Source organism: Filicampus tigris, chromosome 3 (genome assembly GCF_054856515.1).
Source record: "Filicampus tigris isolate MCC_2025a chromosome 3, RoL_Ftig_1.0, whole genome shotgun sequence".
Lineage (NCBI taxonomy): Eukaryota > Metazoa > Chordata > Actinopteri > Syngnathiformes > Syngnathidae > Filicampus > Filicampus tigris.
In genome coordinates, this window is record NC_141219.1 from 23,117,502 (window position 1) to 23,142,927 (window position 25,426).

The window sequence follows — 25,426 nt, forward strand, 5'->3', positions numbered from 1 at the left end:
CACACAGATAGAAACATTCACACTCACACCTAGGGGCAATTTAGAGTCTCCAAACAACCTACCACACATGTTTTTGGAATGTGGGAGAAAACCCACACAGGCACAGGGAGAACATGCAAACTCCACACAGGAAGGCCGGGGCCGGATTCGAACACTCGATCTCTGCACTGTGAGGCGGACGTGCTAACCAGTCAACCACCACCCGTGTTTTAAACTATAGGAAATTATTTTATTTACTGTTTTTTTTGTCATACTGACTATTGAATGCAGTATTTTTCTTCTGTTGGGAACAAGCACACTTTGCTCATTTGACCACAGTGTGACAGAGCACTATAATCACTGGGCATACAAACTTGTCTTTGACCAAGTTCCCCTCAATGTTTGCTTGACAAGGTTTAGAGGTCTGCTTTAAATTAAACACACACACAGAGGCCCTCTAATTATTAGTTTTACGGAGGAAGAACCTGCTCATTGGGATGTATAGGATGAGCAGTGATGGAAGGGTGTAGAATAATGGGCCTTACCAGTTTTTTCCCCGTTACTCTTCTCTAGGGTACTAAAAACAGCATTTTACAGTGTATAGTTAGTCAGTTGGACTGAGGAGACTTACTAATCTAAAAGCGTTTCATGATTTAAAACACAGCAACAAATGTTCATGGATGTAACTTACAATGTACGTAATAGATGTAGTAATAAGATGTCCCCTTGGTTACACGTAGTAAATTTATATTTTAAATGTTAATGACATTTTTGACACAAACTATACAATGTGTACTTATAACCATCTGTCCAACTGTTGACCGAAAATACATGGCATCTTTTTAATGTACTTAAAAAAAATATGATACTTTTTTTTCTTAACAGTTTTAATGGATGTATGTCTGTGCAATGACAACATATTTAGTCCGGTTTGATTGCAGGTAAATGCCTGTTTCACCTTATGTGTTGTTTATGCCTCCTGTTATAACTCAAAATTAGATAGGATATTGCTTTTGTTGTCACAAAGGCACAGGTCACCTTTGTGACTGAGTTGCAAACAATTAAGTAGCCTTTGGAACATTCATAGGCGAATACTGATAGAAGGGACTTTCATTCAGTTTATTGTTCTTAGACAATAACACACCTTTCGTGGATTTAAATGTTTTAATATCACCAAAGCGTCATATCATATGGTCTGAGACAATAAATCAAGGTAGGCTCAGTGGATATGAGGGTTGAGGACACAGGCGCTGTGGTTATGTCATGTTGCACTGCCTCCTCCAGCGACCTTTCACCTACTTTCTCTTCCATACTGACAGCCGACGTTTGTGTTGACGGACGCCGAGCCACGGGGACCGAGGAAATCTAAATACAGGTAGTCACACCACTAAGATCAATGTCTTTTCATGGTGTTTGAGTACAACTGATAAAGACAACTAATTAGTCGAGCACAAGTGAACGCGGCGGTACAGACCCGACGAGCAATCGTTGACGTCATTTAGCTAGCTAGCACGCAACCGCAGTCATGCATTTCTTCGATAAAACTCATGTACTCATGTTTAATGGTTTCTATGTATTTGGCCTTTGTTGTGTACCCCGTTGGGAGATATCACATGGACGTCACTTCGGGGGAACAACAAAGTACATTTTGTTCACACACCAATTGTTTGTAAATGAATGAATCAAAGACTCTAGTCTTAGTAAGCCTGGGGGCACTTGAAACACTTCAAGGGGTACTTGAGATTTTAAAATATGTAAAAAGTAGCTGCAATGGAAAAAAAAAGAGCTTGATCACAGCAGCTGCCTCCTTGCCACCAATAATGAGAAAGATCCTCAGGAAAGCACAAGCTCAAGAGTCTCACTAAATGCATAAAGACTCAGTTCAGTGCAACAATGAAATGTTCAGTGTTGACACTTGGTAATGCTGTCAATCTTCTTTTTAATGATTAAATAGTATTTTCAGACTATTTTTCAAAATTAAGTTGAAGGTTTCTTTTGAAGAACAGATTCTTACTGTGATCGCAAAGGAGGACAATATATTGATAATTATTCTTGTGTGCACAAATCTTAATAATTAAGTTAGTCCTCTTTTTTAAGTTACATCTTTTCATTTTCAAATAGTTCTGGAGAGATGACTCCAAATGGAGTTCCAAAGTTTAACAAATCAGACATTGATGCCATAGCACACTGTTTAAAGTCTTTTTGCTTTTTCATCCAAAACGGCTTTGCACTAGTTAGGGGGTACTTGGCTGAAAACAATATTTCACATCAATGAAAAAAGGTTGAGAACCACTGCACTAGACTATACGTGTTCCAAATATCTGTAACTCTGTTTTATCAAGTCAAAAAGAGCATTTGAGATATCCGTAACTATTCTTCCTTCCTTCTCACGATGAGAGTTTCAGATTTTATATGCAACGTCGTTTCATTTTATATGCAACGTCTATGTCATCTCCAGTTGACAGAAGTGACAAAATGGCCGCCCCCTGAGCTAGCTAAAAACAGGTGGATTTCTCATATTCCACAAACGCAATATTAATCAGAATGCCGTGTTTAGACTAGTGGGCCTGCATAGAACATATTCTAGAAAAAGATATGTTTGGGTTGATTTCCACTTTAAAGGCTTAATATCTGAAGACAATTTGAAAGAAACATGTTAAGTCAACACACATTATTTGCCTTCCCGGGCCACATAAAATGATGTCGCCCCGCGGACCTTGAGTTTGACACCTCTGATGTAGGGGTTTGCCATCACAGATGTCTGTAATTTATTTGTAGATCAGGCACGGCTCTAAGATGATTTGTCTCTAACTCGTGTTCGGCCTGATGTTAATTTATAAATAGATTATAAACTATAAAATAAAATGCTGGAGGGTCTTAACTTGGGCTGCACATATCAGCTGAGGGAGGAGAGCGTGGGGAGGACAGAGACTGATTTGGTAATATAAATTGTAATAATATTAATTGGGTATTGCTTTAAATTTGAACCTGATAGTGTATGGATGGATGGTATTGTTAATGTGCAGCTTCTCCACTTAAAAGAGGTTGTGTTCATCCCCCAAAGATTTCCTTTGGCTTTCACTCAATGACCATGCAACATACAGTATTTCATTTTTTCTCCTCTTGTTTTGGCATTCAGTCGCTTAGTTCGGTAGTTCATCAAATGAAGTTGAACCATTAATCCCTGGCCATAAAGTGCATAACGTGCAATGGCATTAGCATTTCAATCAGATTTAAGATATGGAGAAAAACCTGAGATAAGAAGCCACGAGAAAATATTATTTTGTAAATACTAAGTAGTAATACACACGTTTTTTTATTAAATGTAACATCAAGTACCAGACTTTGATTTTTTTTTTACATTTGTCCAAAATAAATATAAGTAAAGCTGTCGCTGTTTTAACTAATATTATTAATTAATTAATGTTAATTAATCAATGTATTTATGTGTTCTTATTTTGCTTTAATATGAAATATTTGAGTGAAAGTTAGATTCATTTAATTGTATTATTGAATCATGAAATAATTTTAGCCTTTGTCATGTCACCATATGCCATTTAAAGTGCAGATAACACCATACATTTACAAATATATTGCAACCAATATTAGACAATCAAGCCTGACACTCGAGTTAATGCAACCCATGTGAAGCTTTGTACGTACTATGTAACCTGCTGCTCTGCCCTGGTCATAAACTATTGTCAAGTCAGTCAGTGACAGTGATCCCCCACGGTCATAAACAACGTATTACTGACTGCTTCTTAGGGCTCATGTGGATGATTCATGATCTTTTACAGTGCACCATTTATGAAGCCTCCTTGTCCCACTATATACTTACTAGTGGTGTTTGTTTGCATCAGGTTTGCTTTGGCTGCATCATATTTATGCTCCGGGAAGTAACGCTGATTTCAAAGTGGGTCACTTTGCTCCTCTTAATGATTATTAGTAATAACTAGTTTAAATGTAATTATATCCATTTTTTCTGCATTTTGTTGCACCTCCGTAGCATTTTTCTTTACTGCCTAATGGGTGGACCAGCCCTGGTTTTGAATACCAGTAATTAATGCTTGTCTTTCAACAATAACTACTAGCGAGAACCTGTTTTAGAGTCTAATGGATGTTTTAAAACTATGTGACCAGGTTTTAACATGTTTTCAGATATAGTTTTAGACAGTGGCGGGCGGTGAGGTTCGGAGCTAGGCCTTCAGTGGGTGTATTTATGTGACCTAGTCCATATCTTAATAACACCATCACATCATAATATAATATACAAAAACACTATACAGGTATAACCATGCATGGCATTAAAGAGGATAAAAGAGAGAGGCCTTTCGGTCATTCTATGCCAAATCACCCAATGGGTTTAACCAAGCAGATTTTTATTTTAATGAAACTTAGTGCACTTGTTGATAGTGATGGCACAACACTAAATCTGAACTTTTAGGTCAATCGGAGCAAGGGTTTGGGAGCTACGGCCTGCCGAATTTGGACATTTTTGGCAAAAAGAGGCGTGTCTACTTTCCTTTGAATCTCACGGCCTACTGGGTCAATCTTGACAAAACACATCTTGTTGGAAAGGAATCTGCAATCATTTTTATCGTGATCTATCATTGAATATATGAGGGTATGGATACTTTGACTCATTATTGCTGATGAAAACCAAAACTTTTTTATATCCCTGAAACTTTTATATGTTTCAGAGAACATGTGAGGGATTACGTTTCATGAAAAAAATGGTTAAGGTGCGTGCGTGGGTTTTCTCCGGGTACTCCGGTTTCCTCCCACATTCCAAAAACATGCATGGTAAGCCGATTGGACATTCTAAATTGCCCCTAGGTGTGATTGTGAGTGCGGATGTTTGTTTGTCTCTGTGTGCCCTGCGATTGGCTGGCATCCATTTCACGCGACCCTTGTGAGGATAAGCGGTATAGATAATGGATGGATGGATGGATGAACGAAAAGCAATGCTACACATTCTTAGTACAAATAACCTAAAATCCAAACTTTTTGAACAGTACAAATCACAAAGTAACAAATAAAATCAGTCATGTGTGAACCCACAAAATGTCCTTTAAATTACTACCATCATGTGATGATGACGGGTCACAAGAAAATGTTGCAAAAGTATTAACATGTGCGTCGTAGGGCTTCCAGGGACATCAAAACAAACACACAAAATCCAACAATGTTAAAACGTTTGCTGTGTCAACTCTGTCTCATTCTTGCTGTTGACATTTTGTACGACTTCACAGTTGGTGGTCCTCCTGTGTTACTTGGAAGAGAAGCCTGAAATATGTTGAGTACCTTGGCTCGTCTTACCCTTGCCCGGCCTGCCCTGCAGAGATGCGCCTCTTCTGCGGCCTGTCTGACTGTCAAGTTTGGTCGAAGACCAGGGAAGGTTTCACATCCACCATCTGCTCGTCCGACATCCGTGCAGCTTCGTGAGCAGCAGACTTTGGGTTCAGCCTCCCTGTCTGTGGCCAGCCACTCTGTGAGACATGCCCGAGCACTGGATGAAGAGCGGCTGGTGGAGGTTGAGTGGGAAGATGGAGGGCAGAGCCTGTATCCCTTCACGTGGCTGAGGGACAACTGCCAGTGCTCAGTCTGTACACTGCAATCAGCTCAGGCCCGCAAACTGCTGATGTCCGATCTGGACATCCACACAGGCATTAACGTTGTGGAGGTTACCAATGATAGCAAGGTAGGCCAACCAAGTATTATTACAGTTATATTCATGGATGTCGTACCAATATTGTTAGTTACAGCCAGAGAGACTTCAAAAAACATTGATACATGATAAATATTACAAACGCGTGCGATATTTCAAACACTTGAACGATGCATGACCATTCTTCAGAGCTACAAAGCAAACTACCAACTACTGCTATTTTGTACTGAAATATTGATTTGACACAAACAATCAAAACTGACCATTTATTCCTTGTATATTGGCAACATTTTGGTACTGCTCTTGTATTCAATCTCATTATATTGTTTAGCAAAAGTAACGGTGCCTGCGAGTTTCAGTGATTTATTGCTTCTTATAAGCTTATTTTTATTTTTATTTTTTTAACAAACCACCAGATGGCTTTACTCGAGCGTTCAGCTGCATTTTTTCCAACATTACATTCTTAGACAGAGAATATGTGGATAAGTTCCAGAACCCAGCTAAAGATTAAATGTTGGTGTGATTTATCTGGCTGGATTTCTAGATTTAGCTACACCTGAGTGGCTTCTCTATTAATTAATAAGCAAAGAGTGTTTGTTTTTCCAGTAAAGTTCCATAGAGTTTCCACAGATGAGGTGCTGAACATAAATAAGTGGACACAACAAATTTCAAATCAAATCAAATAGAATACAATGACCACTTGATTACAAATGACATTTTTCAACGTGTGCACATGTTTGTATTGATTACAAATTCATTTACTGATTTTGCAAAAATGAGTCCACACCAATCAAAGCAAAGGCACCGTAACGAAAAAGAAGACATGTGAATCCAACCGCAAGTGAATCTAATCATTCAATTCTGCATATTGTATTCTAAGGGGAGTCATTGATGGTGTTAACGGTCCCTTTGCCTGATTTCCATGCAGACAGCGTAGGTTACACTTCCACTCAGTGGCAGCGTGAAAGGTTGTCTGTCTCTATACTTTAAGTGTCCAGTGATTGCTTGCCGACCATTCCAGACTGTAGTCTCCCTATTGCCTATTGGAGCCATCTGACATGGGTGGCACACATTCAGCACCACATTAAGTTAACCTGTTCAGATTTACTAATCGTGATTTTGAGCTGGTGAAAGTGTGGCAACCCGTATCTTAGAGGATAAGATGGCTGACAGTAAGCGTATCTTTATTTATTTGCATCACGGCCGACGCTGAGTAAAACACTGTCAACGTCCACATTTTACTTTGAATTTTTTATTTATTATTCATTTTTTTTTACATAGTTCAGTTAAATTTCTTTCAGCGGATCAGGAGCCGCAAATGAGCCATTGTGTTTCGGATGTTTTTTGTTGGCAAACAAAACAGCAAGATTAGTGGACCAAGCAACGGCCACAGATGGAATCGTGAGCTATTTAATCCGGGAGGCAGTCGAACCATATTACCAGCACCTAGCAGAGTCGTTGAGTGGTTGGGGGTGCTGTTAGTGCCCAACAATTCTGATTTCCATGAAACCATTAAAGTGTTTAATGGGCCAAGGACCAACCCAGATAGAAATTGTTTAGTTTTTTATATTCTACTGAAAATGTCAAACCACAGAAAATAACAGGGGGCTGGTGGAAATTTGTGTTCAACAGACTGCTGTTTTTGCAAGGTGACAGTCAAGCACAATTGTGACATTGACAAGAAGTGCACCCATCCCTTCATCTACCTTTACTGGTGCTTATTTGGTTCAGGGTCTCCTGAACGCCGTAGTTGAGTGGACAGATTTCAGAACATTTCAACCGTTTCGAAGCAGACATATTAGTGATACATATTAGTGACTCGTGTCACTCCCCATTTCCATCACTAGCATTGCTACTACCTGCTGCATTTTAATATTTATATAGGCACGTGAGTTAAGGAATAAAACAATGATTACCTAAAATCAAAGAAAACTTTCTAAAACAGTTTTCATGAGATGTTTGGAGTCCGCTGGAAATCACAGTCCAGAATGTCCTTTGCCTCTCGCCAGAAGTCAGAAGAAAATAAATGGATGAGAATTTTTGCCTTGTAAACCTTAGTTGGTTTCGTCCACAGTTGTCCATTGTGTGGCCTGACCAGCACACGAGTGTGTTTGATGCAGAGTGGCTAAAGAAACGCTGCTTCTCTCTTGAGGCCAGACAAGCCATGCAAGAAGAGCTCTTCCTCAATGGTGAGTTGATATTTATATATCTTTTGTTTGAATTCTAAAGCAGCTGCCTTTCTCTTTACTAATTTCAACGACTTCAAAAGAGCATAAATAGTCAGTGGCCTTATAGAATAAAGCCTGGCTTACAGTTGCGTTGGTCAGATTCCTGTTGTCTCACAAGTGTTAAGTCACCACCAGTGTTTACCTGCTCCAAAAAAATTGAACACATTGTGAAAGCAAGTATGAATTTGAGTTTCCGATTTTTCTTCCTGGACAGTTGATTGGCCTCTTTTCACCTTGATGATTTTATTGATTTTCCACAGTTTACTGGCATTCAGTAAAAGGAGGATTTAGTGGTTGACAACAAAATCATTTTTTATGCTGAAGCCGCATTGTGGCAGTGTCTGAAAATTGACCTAAATGGATGGAACAAATAATCTTCTCGTTTTTTTTTGTTTTTTTTAAACTTTCAAACCTAATAGGGTGTTAAGAAGCAACACCTCCTAACGCCTTCGGATTAAACCAGGAGATTGATTTAGTTTTAGATCTTGTTTACATTGATCCAGTCTGCTTTCCAGTGTGCCAGACATGAAAAGTAACATTTCAGCTGCAAGAACAAGGTCTTGCACTTCAGTGGAGCGGGGGTGGACTTTAGTTGTACTGTGTGAGTTGGACTGTGTGCTCTACCTTAGGTCCTGAAGGACTCACAGGCCTGAGTGGTTCCTGCTGTACCTGGTCCAGACCGATTACTGTGTGCATGTGTGAACCCCCTCATTGACTCCTCTATGGAAGTCTATGTTCTCATTGCAGTCATGTGTGTGTTTGTGAGCCTGATTATGGATACACTATTTAGGAGACCACAGACTGCACAAATAATGTCTTTTGGGGGGGGGCACAAACAGCAAACGACACGCTTGAGTGCAGTTCTACATTTGAACTACTATTGTCAGAGATAGGAGCAAGATGCAGCATTGCCCAAAGAGCCAGATGTGGTGTAAAATGACACACTCACACTTTTGAGGTTTAATTATTTCTCTCTCCGAGCCAGATTCAAAATTCCTTCCACTGGGGAAAAATACGGGAAAGATGGACAAATTAATGATAAACAGCTTCGTCCAAGTGTTTCTCTCATAATCTCACATAAGTGTTATTCATAGTTGGACTTATTTCCCCTCTCATCCAGTGAACCCAGGCCAGAATGGGTCTGTTCAAAATAGCCTTTAAAGTGAATATACTCACTGCAAAGGCCACATTGAGGTCAATATGATAACTGGACCTTTGGGGATTGTTTTCAGCAAGTACTACATGTCTTTTTTTGCCTGGGAGGATGTTATACCTTTCTCCTGCTGCTGTTTCTGTGGCTACGCTGACTGCAGTAGGTTGTTGGGATACAGTAGCTATTATTGCTTGGGCATGTAACTATTACCATCCATAAAAACTCATGTTATATTATTTTTATTGGCCCAAATGATGTTATCATACAGTAGTGTGCTTTATAACTCAATAACAAAGATATGGGCAGACACTACTCTGCGGATATCAAAAGTGAACAAAGTGACCATTCTTCTGCTCAGTGCAATACATGTCATTAAATAATTTCATGCAAAAGAGGTTGCAATTCAAATCTGATAAAACACCTCCAGATTCATGGAATAGAGTCGATTTGCGCAGCGTCTCTCCCTCATTTAAACCATGTAAACTTTTTTGTTCTTTTTTTTGGAATTGAGAATCGTTAGGAACCGGAATCGAACCGAGGAATCGGAATTGTCCAAATTCAACCGATGCCCTATCAACTCTGAGGCCCTGAGTTCCCTGAGACCGGTATATAGTAAAACAAAAATGAGCATCTTGAGTTTAATGAGCATAGGGCACGAGTGCCATAAATACAGCCATCTCTGCAGTGCAACACCTGTCTCTCTATTGTTTGTTTGGCAACCGACTCCCACCATCGCTTTGCAACTGATGACAAGTGCTAACGGCTAGTCACGGAAGACAGGATTTCTGACCCCGGAGCGACATCTCCTGCATCTCCCAAACACGTAACAAACAGCTTTCCAAAAGCTGCACTGCCACAGACTTATGTGCACTGCTGCCTGATGAAGCCTGTCTGCGAATTGCTCTTGTGTGACAACAAAAGTGACTGAGAAAGGTTCTGGGATCCCATTGTGTAACTAGCTGTGTCTGGCATTGTTTGGGGAAAAAAATAGCAACTACCGGTGTTTAAGGTGAATAAAGTTTTTTTTTAAAAATCCATCTGTGTGACCTTTCTTTGGAAATATCACAATTTATAATGTGGATGGATACCTGCGGCTATAATTACAAAGCGGCCAAATCAGTTTTTATGGCTGAATATAGCTGTTGTGGCTTTTAATCAGGTGTGTTTTGTAGTCCGGAAATCACGGTAATAGTTTTTTATTTTTCAGAAGACCCGATCGTTACAGTAATCAATGACCCTGGAGATAAAGGTGTGCTTTAGTGTCTGTGTTTTCTCAAGTGAAAAACGGGCAGACCTTGGCGATGCTCTTACGGGTGGTAAAATCCAGTTTACTGTTGTTAATGTGTGGGATCAAATTTAGCTCGGAGTTTAAAGATAACACTCAGGTTTCTAACTTTGTCGGATGGAGAAAAATAAAGCTGTTGTAATTTTCGTGTTGTAAGTGTGTCTCTGGGTGAAATCCAACAAAACAATAATCCCTTCTTACATGACGACACATACCTGTATTAATCACAGTTTATGTTGTGTACGTAACCACTTGGAAACACTTGCCAAGGCAGGACGACTGCACGTTTTCGTAGATCATTAGAATGAAAGGGTCTTTTCATCACCGACATTATTTATGTATGCCAGAAAAGTGCAGACATTTTGACCAAACATTCTCATTTACCACACTAATAATGTCTACACTGATTTGATAATTGGCTTTTAATTTTGAACATGCAGTACATAAATAACAACGAAATGAAACGTGTACAATATAAATATCCCGTACTGAAACACAGACTACTGCCTGCCTTAAAAGAATTAAGAAGGAGTTAAAACTTATTTAAATCCTAGCCAACAGCTTAATGTTCTTCTAATGCACTAAAATGGAGTTCTTTGCATCCAGCATTTTTCCTAGCAATAATGGCAGAGTATCATGTATTTCAATTAGGTTTGAAATTAAATGCACAGACATTGGTTTAAAGCTGAATTGAGACGTAGTCTCCTGGCCTGCAGTTTCTTCAGCATTAGGTAAGAGGAGGTTAGTCTTGGGAGAGCCTCCTTTTTGCCACATGGAAAACGGATTTAGAGTGAGGGTCAACAAAAGATCTGCATGTTCTTCCAGAACGCAAGCCCACCGCTGTCAATATTTCCTTTCCTGGGAATGAACAAATCCCAGAGCCCGTATGTATGATTTAGCTGAAATCACAAGACTTACTGCCTTATTGTCTTAAAGTGGAAATCAACCTAACCATATTTTTTTCAAGAATATGTTCCCAGCAGGCCCACTAGTTGAAACACGGCATTCTGATAAATATTATATTTGTGGAATAAGAGTTAATCCATTCTGATTAATGTTGCATTTGTGGAGTATGATTTAAGCAGCAAGATCCACCAGTTTTTAACCATCGTTGGGGGCGGCCATTTTGTCATTTCTGTCGACGGCTCAGCTTCAGACAACAGATCAGCCGCGATTGGTGCCCTGTGCCCTGCGCAGTTGTGATGTCATTTTCAGTCGACAGAAGTAACAAAATGGTCACCCCCAAAGATGGCTAAAAACAGGTGGATTAACTATTATTCCGCAAATGTAATAGTTATCAGAATGCCTTGTTTCAACTAGTGGGCTTCCATGAAACATATTCTTGAAAAAAATATGCTTGGGTTGACTCCCACTTTAACTGAAGAACTTTAATGGTCTGGGCCATGGGAGCCCTGTTCTACCTCCATTTTACTGTATATGTTTCTGCGTTGCGTATAGGCTGTCATCTTCAGTCTTCGTGTTGCATCAGTTGTCTGTCGGATCAAAGGTGACATTGAGTTGTGCTCTATTTTTTTTTAATGGTATTTTAATTAGCTGCAGATTCTTTGATCCGCCCAGTACATTTTAGATAAAATATGTCCAACACATCCTGTTTATTGTTTGTGGAATTCTGATGCGTTGCTTTTTAGCTCTTTAGGCTGCTTACGTCACATACGGAGAGTGATGATGTGTACATTTTGCTTCACCGAAGGGTTGCGTCATGCACATCCTTATCATCAATGACCCCCTTTTTAGCCATAGATCTGCCCGCTATTTGCTGAAGGCCCCTGCCAGATGTGTTTAATAGTTGACCTATGGCAACTTCTGCAATTTATACATGTCATCCTTATTTAGTTGGAGTTGAAATCATGACTAATGATTTAATTTGTGCCTAAAGGTCAGAAATAATGCAAACGAATGTTTACGGAAAGTAATCGTAGTTACACCAATCTAATTTCTTCTGCGCACATAACCGAGGGGCGTTAATCACCATCCTCTTATGCTGACACATCTGCTACTTTTTAAAAATGTGGAACATTTACTACGTTCGGTGTGTTTATATCAGAACTTGAGATCTGACAACTGGGTCATATAGTAGCCCATTTTAAATCTACCAGGATTGGCTCACTAACAAAGTACAACATTACTATTTCGCTTCAAACATCCATTTTTGCACAAAGTACGAATGTAAACATAAATGTGATATTTATTTAGTTGACACATTTTAGCTACAAATTAACGTGTATATTCTCTAAGTACTTCAAACTTCTTGCCCAAAGAACATAAATTTGTACTTAAACCTTCAACTATACAAATGTGATGGAATGTAGTTGTATTAATTGAGATTGGCTAATTTCCAATTTTGAACACAATTCCTTTTATGTATTCGTATGGACTGAGTCTAATTAACTTCATTGCAAGTCAGACTTCCCTTGTTTGAGTTTCCTGACTGATTTCATGTCCCAGCTAAGTAAAAACGGATTCATCATGCTGACTATCTTGTTTCCTCTTTCCCATCTGGCCTCAATTACGTGTCATCACTGTCTTGGTGACACAAAAGATCTTGCAAAGCATGGATTCAATGCTGGAAAACCTGCATATTCTCTCAAAGCCAACTATCGCTGCAGTTGTCATTTTTAGCATAATCATGACTGAATTTTCTTTAAGGCTTCTTGCCAACAAACTACAGGTGTCAGTTCTCCATCAACCATCAAACACTGAAACTATTATTGTTTCCCAGGGCAAGTGTTTTGTTCCATTTTGACAAAAAAGTTCTGAATATGTATACAATATGTAATACAATATTAAGATCTAAGGTTGGATCGTAAAGAACAATTTTAGTACACAACTTTCAATTTGTAAAAAAATAAATAAAATAAATACATTGACACATAAAATAAAAATATGCATGAACATATTGATTCCTTACACAGGGTAAACTAAGCGGCTAAGGTATAAGATCACTCAAATCACTCAAGTTTCCAGATTTGTGCCCCCAAAACACATCTTCAAACTTGTAATGGAATGTTGTTCAGTGTTTCTTGAGATATATTCCAAGGTATGTGATGGGCTTGCAGTGCTGTTATGGAAACTGCACATCTCTTTATGCTCTCTTGGAAGGAAAGCTTTGAAAGTCTTCAAAGGGAAAAAAGTCATATGTGTTTTGAGACACTCTGTCTACAACCAGGTTTTGTTGTTGGTTTTTGAAATCAGTGACTTTTTCGGCTGTTCCCATCAGCAATTTGAGTGATTTGAAAAATTTCCTTGACACAACCCACATGTTTTTATTTCTTTTTTTTTATCTGGACTTGGAACCAGCACACTACCAGTGCCAAGAGAATCGAGAGGGATAATCAGAGATGGACATTCCGTCAGACTGACGGACCGGTCCGTCACTGACGATTGAGGGGTTTTCATCTGTCATTGTAATCGTCACTAACAGCGGCCAGTGACGGACTAACGGTCCGCCAGTCCGTCACTGGCGGATGCCAGTTTTCTGACGTTTTTAGGGGGGCCGATTGACAGACTGACTGACTGATTACAATTCAGTTTGTCACGAAAAATGACAGACTGACAAATGACATACGGGTACCCTGGCCGCTGACGGATGACGAATAACGGACCAACCGACTGTATGAAAATGCGCACCTCTGGGAATAAATTCTCTAAACGTCAATGTGTAATATGACGTCTCAAGTCTTTTACAAAGCTTTTAAGCCGATGTCACAGAGTGAATTGGTAAGAAACTAACATGCATCTTGGCAGGATACTCTTAAGTGGGTGCTTTCTCTTGTCAAGAACGCTCTTCATGCACTTGCAGAAAATCATTTGTTCAGAATGAGCTTAATTATGAACAGGATTTTCTGCTTAAATCAACTTTTCACTGTACGGTGGCAGTAGCAATTCCGATTTCAGTTCCAAGCCAACCTTTGAAAAAGGTGAGACAGTCAGTCTCATTTGTAGCATTTCACTCTGCTTGCACCTCTTAACTACAATATTCGTTTGAGACGTTTTGAAATTGTATGGTAACAAGTTGTGCAAGTCAAAACAAAAAAGGAAGTTTTTGTGTCAGTCAGACACATTGCTTTATACGTGTTATTTATCGGAGGTATTTCTTTCTAAAATGTCAGTCCCATCTGGCTGGAGCTCCCATGTGTGCATTCCACAGATGGTCCATTGAAATGATGGCAGCTTTGCGATAAAACTCACTCAAGTCAGAGTAAAGTTACTTTGTAGGCTGCAGAGGAAGTAACACAGCCCTCCAGGCTTCAACAAAGCATAATGAGGGGACAGACACACTGCCCTGAGCTGCCTGACAGCCACCGGATTCATAGCTTCAGGTTTCCTTCTCTGGAAAAGCTACTGTAGCCGACCGACTATGTTTTCGGGGGAAGGGGCTATGTACGCCGGACTCGACCTGAGCGGAAACGGTGGTGGCAGATTTGTCCAAGAGCCTTGTCAGGCTGTTGCTGTCATTTCAAACATGCACCTCCGCAGTCCTTCCTGCCAAAGCCCTCGTGCTTTTACACAAATGAGCACTAATGCACCATCGTACGTACTCAAGGCTTTTTCTCTTCGACATGTGTTTGAATGTCAGCAAACAAGACGCATGCTAATTCGGACATGGCCTCTCAGCCCACCACAGCTGGAAACTATGCGAGACAGCAACGTTGATTCCTCGTTGACTGTAGACGCACAGGCCTTCCCCCATGGGAGGAAAAGAGTGGTGATTTAATCTCCAGCTTTTTCCAGTTGGTTTTTTCCCCCCGTTTTGCCTTAATGCTTCAAGATTGACGAAGACAGTCATACGCTTTAATCACCAGCCGTGCCTCTCTTTTAATCCATGTCTAGTCATTTTTTCTATGCCCCAAGTACAGTGCAGTTCAGGAAATTACTTGCAGCTCTGCAATGATGCAAGTCGCCTTGTTTACTTAAACTGGCCACAATGAATACATATGCTTTACTGTATATATATATATATATATATTTATATGTATCGGTTGTTGTATAGACAGCATTTTTTCCATTGCTGACCATCTGCTGACAAGACATCCGTATGAGGAAGTTACTCCGTGATCAGAAGAGTTATAGTCACATTTCTTTGACCCATCTGCCCCAAATACAATTCCCTCGACATTTGTGTGCGTGCTGTGTTAACCAACGAGAATTCTGCAGAACTGCAGCTGGTCCTTCAGTGGTGAGATCTATGCGCGCAGTGAGCAAAGCTGTATGTAGCCTCTTTGTCACTGGTGACATCTTAAACCACTGCCGGGCCTGTACAAGACATCCCGACCCAGTTTCACAAGAGGAATAATTGTTACTATCAAGCCTGGCCTTTGGCCCACTTTCTCTTCTCTTATCACAAGTAGAAACTTCCTGACCCTTTGAACTGTGCAGCCAGATAAGGAATGTGAAGACACTCCGCAGGGACGTATGCCAGTCATCATAGTCACTATGGCTGGATTATTCATTGAGTTCAGAACTTGCTATTTTATTTATTCATCTACCAACTAAATATAAAATAGGTGAACTTAAAAGAACAACCCCAAAAATTTATTGGGAACAAGTCAAATAATAATATTGAAATAATAGTAATACAAAACAGTAAATACGAATGAATAACTGCCGTTGCTGCTGTGCACACCTGGGGGCAGTGTGGTAAGGCTTATTTTCGCTAGCCCTTCAATGAGGTTTTCTATTGATTGCTAGCAATAAGCTGGCAATGTTTCTAAAATGAAGTACGTGTTGTATTTCAATGTACAGTACAAGGTCTATAATTCTTTTGTTTTTTTGTTCAGTTTTACAGTAAACTACAGCTGCCAACCTATAGAAAATTACTTTCAGAACAATTTGTCTGAATTTCCATTTTTATTTTTTTACATTTTGTCAAGAGCATTACTGAGGTCGTTATTGCAGTATATTATGTAATAGGATAAAAAGGATTATGCGTACTATGCAATTACACAACAAAATCATTACTCCATAACCTTAATTGCAAATCAATTATGGCTTCAATATTTGTCATTGTAATGTATTTATTATATCACTCTTGCAGTAGCAGCCTAGATCAATGCGAATGAGATTTCAATGTGGCAGTATCATCAGAAACATCTGTCCATGGTTGAAATAGCCTTTTTCTTTGTAAAGTGTCTTTGGGTACTATGAAAAGCGCTTTCAAATTAAATGTATCATTCATATTATTGTTATTATTATTATTATTATTATTATTTCCCGATTCCTTTTTCAACCGTTGTAAAGAAAGCAAGTCTCATACCTCAGATGATTAATCAGATTTTACTGTCAAAATGAAAACTCACTCAGCACTCTATTTTGCAAACAAACAAATAACATTGCTGACAGATTGGACGGGGTAGTTTATAATTTAGGTTTCTAGTTTGTGCAATGTATTTCTTGGACACGTCTTCTCTTACATTTCCGAATCATTTTTTGCCACGTTAGCTAGCCAAACAACAATCAGTGTTAGCGGCGTAAAAAATTAGTGGTCGATGATTTCTGAAACAAGATGAGCCGTAACATTTGGCAGCTCTGAAACTCCAATTGAAATGTCAATTAACATCTTAGGCGGATGAACATATGTCACACGTTTGTTGCAAACAACAAAAATGCATTCAAGGGATCTTCACAGCATAGGATCTTACATACACACACACTATTTAACACATTAATCTTTTTTTTTTAATGTTTTTGTGATGGTGAGAAGCCGAAATTGAAATCACGATTACATTTCAATTAATGGCCTGGCCCTAACCGTCTGTGGGTATTACCGATGCGGCCCTTAAGCCTTGCTTTCAATACGAGGGACTGCACATTCCACATCTCTTAAAAAAAATCAAAAATAAAATAAAATGTAAAAAAAAAAAAAAAAAAAAAAATTAGATGCCAGTAGGCTCGCCTTGCAAATTGTCCATCCCTTGCAGGCTTTTGCTTTGCGGTTTGATTGCGCTGCCGACATTTGAAGGGCTATTAAGAAATAGGTACGAAGAAGAGATGTGGAGGAGCTTCAAACATCAGCCAGGTACAAAATGTAGGCACTAAAATCCTCCTCTTACTAGAAATACACTTTGCAGCTGTTAGACGGAGGTCGCTGGAGAGTGGCTCCATGGAAAAAGGAGTAGAACCAAATGGGCGTATAGCAGTGGGAGGACTTTTTCCATTTGTCCGTCTGAAAGAAGCTTGCTGATTTTTCTCAGAGTGCCTGTCAAATTCAATTGCTTTCAGTAGCAAACTATGAAATGGCATAGGTTGCAATGAAAAGCCCAATCAATCTAAGGTTACGCTTCTGTAATTACTTCGAAAAATGAAAAAAATAAATAAAACATTGTTAGTGTCTTATTTGCGAAAAAACGTGCTCAAATACAGTATATATTTCAAGACTTGTGCACCTAAGAGTTCACCCTTGGAGGATGATAATGTGCACTCAAGGTAGCGATGCGTGTTTAAGAGATTGGGCACGCTCCGCTGCTCATCCCGGCTCCAAACGAGGATGCTTCTTATCCATTTCATCAGCACCACTCCAGGGTGGATTTTATGACCCAGGCCTCATTACCTCAGCACAAAACGGTAAAATAGGGAAAGTCATTTTATAATATAGCTTGAAATTGTTCAAGCTGCATCAATATTGTATTACATTTATCAATGAAATGCCATAACCACATTAATAGGGTTCTGTCGTATTATCATCAGAGAAGAAAAATGCAGCCTTTGAAATGTTTTATCTTAGTGAGGTGAAGGATTCCTCTTGGAACTTAGTCACTGTTCTTGATGCGTTGCATGCAAGCAGAGATTCATATCGCTTTTCTACTCTTATCGAGACTCACCGTGACTTTTTCTTGATGGTGTTTTTTTGTCATGTTCTGTCTGGGTTTTGGCATGGTGAGCCGGGTGGAGCGAGTGAGGCGGCCCACACCAGGGAGCTTGTGGTAAAGTATTGGCGTCTTCCTCTTTGTTCCATCCCCCGAAGGCCACGTTTTCCTCGTCTTCTGTTTTCTCTCATAAGAGAGCGATCTGATGTCTCCCTGGTTTGGCCACAGGGAATGAGACTGGGGGATGATTATCAATACCTCCAAGGTGTGCGCCTCCCTACTCGCTCCTCGCAGCTTTCTGTGTCACGAAGGGAAAAAGGAAAAAACACAAGTAATAGCCTTTGACAGAAAAACACAACAAAACGCCAACAGAACATGACGCTTTCATCTTGATACAAACGGTTGCCCGTACTCGTTGCTTGGAAAAGGCAACGCACCTGATTTTTTTTTTTACTCAAAAATTGTTGAAGTGTTGGGATGAAAAGTTCCTCCTTTCTGAAACCTGTGAGCAGCTAACTGTGAGAGATGGGAGTTTATCTTTGCCTGAACCCATCTACTAGGAGAAGTGGAGTCTAGAGACCTTAGTGGTGAAGTTTGATAAGCGTCTGTGACACTCTTGTAGACCACCTGTTATGCAACACTGAACTCAAGGAGACCGCCTGTGCTTGCTCGCTGTGGGGCCTTTGAAAAGAAAGCCGGCGTTCCCTCGGCGGCTTTGGAATAATAAACTTGGATGTGTCCTCAAATGTAGTCAGAACTGAAAAGCTGACCCATCACAGGCTGAGCCATCTTTGGCAGCTCTGTAAAATAACTGCAGCTCTGTGGTTCAAACAATATTTAGTGAGTAAGTGCCATCATCACACGTGATGGAAACTTAAGTTCGCTGTAATTAATCATCGCAAATGAATGAAACCCTAAAACTAGAACATGTCCCACTACTCTGTATCAATGTAGATTTGCAGCAGAACGCGTGTCGCAGTTTTATCTCCAGAGTTGCTTCTCCCGAGAGCGCCACATACTTGTAATTAGTTGGTTATGTGTACTCACTGTAAAGTTGAAAATGGTTTTCTCACAAAATGTCTTGAGAGGTTGTGCAAAATGAGCAATTAAGATGCACATAGGTCAGAAGTATACAGATTCTCTGCAGTACATGATGAAGACATAATAGAGTGAGGGGGATCCCCAGTTTCGACTCGCAACAGAGCTTGAACCAAACAGGTTGCATTTACTGTACATGTTTTCATACAACGCTTGATTTACGATGGAGGATGATGTCAGATCATGATTGATAATTCACTTTCAAGGCGCACGTTTCAAGAAAAACGGAACTTTATGAGCCTATCTCAACCAACACTGATGCTTTCCATCAGGATTTTTTTTTGGAGGGGCACAGAGTAGTTATGTATGAGTGGAACAGTTAGCTTACACAGACAAGCAGGAGCCTCTGCATTAGCATCTGTGGCGAGTAGGATGTGATTTATGTGTTTTTATGAATTATTGATTGTGGTTGCTACATTGCAGTGTAGAGGTTTGGAGTTGTTTGGAGGTGATGTATTGGAAGATAAAGATAACTGTGTTTTTTGCTTTAGTAATAATGGTATTCAGCCTCAAATACGTGAGAAATGCTCTTCTTTGCCCAGCTCAGTATATGTTTATGTTTATGTATATATATGTGTATATATATCTGTGTATATATATGTGTGTATATATGTGTGTGTATATATAGTGTAGTGTGAAAATGGATAAATAGTTGGATAAAATAATAATTGTATTATTATTATTATTATTGGCTTTTGAAATCTTATTCGATTACCTCGCGTCAATTCACAACTACCTACATTTCTTTGTCATTTCCTCATTTCAGAGCGCTACTACTGGGACGGCAAACTGCGTATTCCCACTGCCAACTACCAGGACATCCTCAATGATGACAAGGCCGCGCTGGCGTGGCTTGTGGCGCTCAGGCGCGTTGGTATCGTCTACCTGAAGGGGGCTCCGGCAGAGCAAGGCCACGTGGGCAGGCTCGCCGAGAGGATCGGTTATCTGAGACTGACGTTCTACGGGTAAGACTCGGTGAAGTTTGCCCAATGCGCGTTTGTCAGCCGCTGTTAAATAAGCTGCGGCCTCACTAAATGCTCAAATGGTGAGTTTTCCACATGAGCATGATCTCAGCCCAGGGACCGTTATTGAATAAAACTTGATATATTATATTTCTATCTATTTTCCAAGGGATCCAAAAACAATGGCAACATTTGTTAGATATTCTCTCCAACTTTGATGGCGAGGAAAATGCCCGTTGTGTTCATCACGTTGATTGATTTGGGCCTTCCGAAAAGCTAAGCGCGAGTCCTCTGGCGAGTTTTATCTCACGGGAGTAGATCGCTTTGGTTTATTACGCGAAGAGACAGACGGACGGGACAAGCAAGCCAAAACCATTCCAGCTGCTTTAAACCGGAGGAATTAGCTGGTGCGCTCAGTCAGAACAGAGGTTTGGAGCAATGGCGCCTTTCCATTGCCAGAGGACGAGCTCACGGAGTTGGAAGTAAAGCGCCGTTTGTTTCTCATCGTCACAACATGGCAGCTAACGTTACCTCATTAGCACTCGGCTCTTGTTCTCAACACATCTTAATGAACGGCCTGCAGCTCCACGAGCTCTACACGTAATACGATTTGCTCAGGTTTTGTCTTAACACCGCATCTTTTCAATTCAATGAAAGAATAGATTGTCTTTGACCAGGAAAAAAAAAATGTCTACACCTATGAGAACATAGGTAAGTTTTAAGAAATTCAGCCACTTCCAACAAAATTTGGAAAAAATGTTTTTGGGGGGTGAAAACAAATGAATCGAACTAAACAGTGACTTTTGATGTTACTTTTGCTTCCATCACACCTCTAATGATCTGAACAATGGTGTACTCTAGAAAGCTGCTAAAATAACATTTAGGGATGGTTTTTGCTTACAAAATATATTGTATTTAGTGAGATACAAGCGCTGTGGGTGACATGAGCATTTGACCAAAGAAGAACCATTTTGTGAAGACAGAAATTCAGCAAAATTGTTGCATGAGACTCTCAAAAGGAGGTATTGTGAGATAACGAAATGTGTAATGATGTCAGCGCCGGCAAAACAACAGGGCAGGAGAAGTGATTGTCAGGCGTTCACCTTCACAGCATTGCATCATAGACACAGGCGGCGTCCCGCTTTGGTTACAGCATTAATACGACGGTCCGGTTTGAAAACAAATCTAGTGTTTATTCATTCTGTGTTCGTTATCATTGAAAATGGCAATAAATGGGAAAACTCAGCCATGGCCTTTTTCTCCCGCTGTTGGTTTGCCCATTATCACTACACCGACAGAAATGGAACAAATTAGAGCACACTTAACGACTGCTGGAATATCTTCCAATTTTTACCCATCATTCGTCAACCGTCAGCAAGACGGGTGTCCCTCAGTGACGGATCGACGGACCGGTCCGTCACACAGACGGAATGCCCAGCTCTGGTTATTTGCTACTTTTCGTGAATTGTAATAACCTTGCTGTGCAGGTAAATGCAGCTCACTAAACGGTCACCGCCGGCAACTGTAACAGAGTGCGCCCGAGGGTTTGTGTCTAGAATGCGTTTAAAGAGCGTTGGAAAGTAATTTCCATCCGACCGGCAAACCTAATGAGGAAAAGCGCAATAAAAGATGATGGATCATATTTCAATGTATAATCAGCGTTTCTCAGAACTGTTTCGCATCTGTGTTGCGTGCACTCCGCAAACTTGAGTGCTCTTGTTCATGTCATGTTCCTTTTGCTGTCCTCAGGCATACATGGCAAGTTGTGGACAAGTACATGGCAAACAATGTGGCCTATACCTCAGGAAATCTCAGCCTCCACACAGACTACCCTGCATTACACTTTGCCCCCGGAGTGAGTCCATTCGGTCACGTGCTTCAATTCGAGGCACCTCTCGGCGGCAGTGAACGTTCCACGAGTATTTGTGTCCGGAATGCGTAGTAAAGGGTGGATTATCTTGTCACGCTGAGCACAGGTGCAGTTCCTGCACTGCATCGGCCAGGCGGAAGAGGGCGGCGACAGCGAGGCGGTCGACGGCTTCCACACGGCCGAGCAGCTGCGGCGCGAAGACCCCGAGGCCTTCCGCACGCTGGCCTCGCTCCTGGTGGACTTCACCGACACGGGGACGGACTACTGCGACTTCATGCTGCAGTCCAAGAAGAGTATCATTGAGTGAGAGAGGCGGATTGTCAAAACACACGCACACACACACATATCAGGGATGGGCAACTTAAATGCTGGAGGGGGCCACAATTTTTCATCAGTGCTACTTGGGGGCCCACATAGGACCACGTACTTGCTTACCAGATGTATGACAAAATACTATTTTAAATGTGTTATTGTTGATAGTGCATTTTTCAACGCATGTATAAAAGATCCACGTTATGAACCTAGCAACAAAGAGTTTAAAGCAAACAACAAAATAACAACATATTAAGTATTTTGTTCCCACTGCATAGGGCCCTTGCATAAAAAATACCATTCAAGGGTGACACAAATGGTGTACACTCCTCCACGTTGAGAGGAGCCAGATGAGGTGGCTCGGGCATTGAGTTAGGATGCTGTGAGGTGTTCAGGGCATGTCACACCGGCAGGAGGCCCCCGGGACCCAGGTCACGCCGAAGAAACTATGTCGCGCAGCCGGCCCGGGAACGTCTTGGAAGAGTTGAAAGAAGTGACTGGACAGAGGGAAGTCTGGGCTTCTCTGCTAAAGCTGCTGACCCCGCAACCTGACCCCAAATAAGCCGCAGACATGGACGTACTTTGTATATTGAATGTTTGTCTGCCTTTTTTTCGGTGGAAGAAATGAATGATTTAATTGTAATCCCCCCTCCAAACAAATATTGAATGAATGGACCAAGTTGGCGGTGCTGGCCGCCAGTTGCCCATCCCTGACATACATGGAACAAATGTGCCTTACACCTCACCAATGAGTTTGAGTGGACTGATGAGAAAGAGGAATACTGCCATCTGCTGCTCAACACTATTAGTGTTCTGGCTTTATTAGATACCGTTTAGCAATCTGATGCCATCCTGTCCAAGAACATTATGAAAGATGCCGCATTCATAGATGATCGCTTAGCTTTTCATTTGACTGACTGAGCTGTTTTTAATATCTCATGTAAGTTCAAATGAGACATTTCTATGGCTATGTTGAAGTATTATTATCTTGTTGTAGTTGTCCAAGTCATCCCTTGTTTGGCATTTCACCCTTGTCTGTTTTTGTGATCAGCATTAATGACCAGGATCAAGTTGTGAGGATAAACTACAACAACGCTACCAGGGATTCGGTACTGGACCTCCCTCTTGTTCAAGTCCAACCCTTCTACAGAGCACTCAAAGCCTACGTGAACATCATGAAGCGACCAGAGAATGTGGTCACCTATAAGATGGAGCCAGGTCAGTGTCAACCGTCTTCCCCCGAGCTCTGCTTCTGCTGCAGGACAACTTTAATTTGGATTCTATTAGGGACCCCGAACCCTACCGTGAATACTAACATTTGTCATCTTTGCCTGTATTAATAGTTTAAACTGAAAATATGCAACAAAATATGCTCTCGAAACAGTTTGATTTCAATCTCATTTAACATGACTCTACCCTTTAAAATAAAGGTGATTAAAAAAAAATGCATCCAAAGATTCCCAAGGCCTGGTACATACATTTTCAAATACTAAAAAAAAAAAAATTGTTATCTGTGACTGACACGTAAAGATCGAAAAGAAGGCATTTAACAATTTTGGTCGTATTGTGTGCGGTGTGCTGCAATAATCTCAGAGCATCGCATAATCCCTCCAAAACGAAGGACAATCGAAGAGGATCCGAGGCAGGAGCGTTGAAAAACGGCGAAGTTGTCAAATAGAGACTTGTCCCACTTTTACACACACACCCGCACCCCCCTCCACACACACATATATGTTTGTTTACAAGTCTTTAAATGGCCTGGCCCCGGCGTACCTCTCCGAGCTCTTCCACCCCTCTGCACCTTCCCGGAGCCTCAGGTCTGCGGACCAGGCGCTGCTCGAGTTGCCGAGGGCCAAGCGGAGCCTCAGAGGGGATCGGGCCTTTTCTGTTGCTTGTCCTTCCCTTTGGAATGACCTTAAATGTTCCATTTTTAAAACCCGTTTGAAGACACATTGCTATTTTTTGGCTTTTGATTTGACGTGAGACTGACAGTTTTATGCTGTTGTGTCCATTGTATATAGTGTTTTGTGTTCATTTTTTTTTGCTTTCACTTGTTGTATTATGGCTATTTTGTATATATATACAAATGTATGTATGCATATATATATAAAGTTGTCATTTGTCACTATACGCAGCAGGTTGCAATCCTCTGCAAACTTGTCTTTAGTCACCACTGGTTGTGCTTGCGTTCCAGGTGACATTGTGACGTTTGACAACTGGCGCCTGCTGCACGGCCGAAAGAGCTACGTGAGCACGCCGGACAGGATGCGACACCTGGAGGGCGCCTACCTGGATTGGGATGAAGTCATGTCTCGCCTCCGGATACTGCGCAACGCCGTCAATTAGGCTGACCCACGTCAAGAATGAACCCTGTGACAGTCAAGTAGCGACACTTTAATCCCTGCATGGCATCTGAATTGTCATACAAGTTTGAGCTTTACTCTCGAACCTTCAGTGCAACGCACCAATGCAATTATTTATGAACTCTGGTTTCATTAAACAATTTTACAAACCCGCCCTGAAAAACATTTTGAAGCGAATCATCTTTTAAATATATTAAGATTTTATATCAAAGATATATTTTCACCTGCATCGCCATGCTTGTATTCTGATTACGAAGTGAAAACTTGCCCAAATGTAAATTGAGTGGTTCCACACACTTGAAGCTTCTCGTGGAAACGAAACTCATCAGCAGAGGTCTTAAATCTCCAAACTCCTTTTGCCACATCCTGACAAGTGGGGTTTCCTCCAACGGACTTTTGATGTAAATAAAATCTGCTCTTCCAATCAACTGCAAAGAGATCCTTTTCCTCCTGCATGATATTTATTTTTCTGATACATTAAGACCAATGATTTACTAGGTTTATCATTTTTGGATGTAATCCTGTGCCTTTTATCCTTTTCCACTGGTTTTAAATCAGATGCACACGAGTTGTGGAGCCAAAGTTGTAATTAAATCAACACCAAGTGTTTGTTTTACTGCATCTACAATAAATCAACATTTGAGCAGTTTGTGTCTAATGTAGTTTTTCCAAAGAATCAAGACCA

The 25,426-nt window shown here is 40.6% G+C and overlaps 1 protein-coding gene across 2 annotated transcripts; it reads left to right on the forward strand.

Annotated features, from left to right (window-relative positions):
• Positions 1-1,048: 1,048 nt before the first annotated feature.
• Positions 1,049-25,387, forward strand: bbox1 (butyrobetaine (gamma), 2-oxoglutarate dioxygenase (gamma-butyrobetaine hydroxylase) 1). Of its 2 annotated transcripts, XM_086026983.1 has the most exons (9): positions 1,049-1,192; positions 1,299-1,354; positions 5,232-5,680; positions 7,722-7,836; positions 20,001-20,199; positions 21,946-22,051; positions 22,173-22,369; positions 23,430-23,596; positions 24,573-25,387. In XM_086026983.1, the coding sequence occupies exons 3-9, from the start codon at positions 5,273-5,275 to the stop codon at positions 24,722-24,724; spliced, it is 1,344 nt and encodes a 447-aa protein (XP_085883109.1). In that variant the 5' UTR covers positions 1,049-1,192; positions 1,299-1,354; positions 5,232-5,272; the 3' UTR covers positions 24,725-25,387. The 2 variants fall into 2 exon arrangements, with proteins under 2 accessions (XP_085883109.1, XP_085883108.1); XM_086026982.1 differs by lacking the exon at positions 1,049-1,192 and having other exon boundaries at positions 1,207-1,354.
• The last annotated feature ends 39 nt before the right edge of the window (positions 25,388-25,426 follow it).

Bases quoted from the DNA above. Each gene is read 5' to 3' on its own strand.
- bbox1 (XM_086026983.1), top strand. From the start codon at position 5,273: ATGTTGAGTACCTTGGCTCGTCTTACCCTTGCCCGGCCTGCCCTGCAG. The intron at 20,200-21,945 runs GTAAGACTCGGT...TGCTGTCCTCAG, and splicing joins CTGAGACTGACGTTCTACGG to GCATACATGGCAAGTTGTGG. The intron at 22,370-23,429 runs GTGAGAGAGGCG...TTTTGTGATCAG, and splicing joins TCCAAGAAGAGTATCATTGA to CATTAATGACCAGGATCAAG.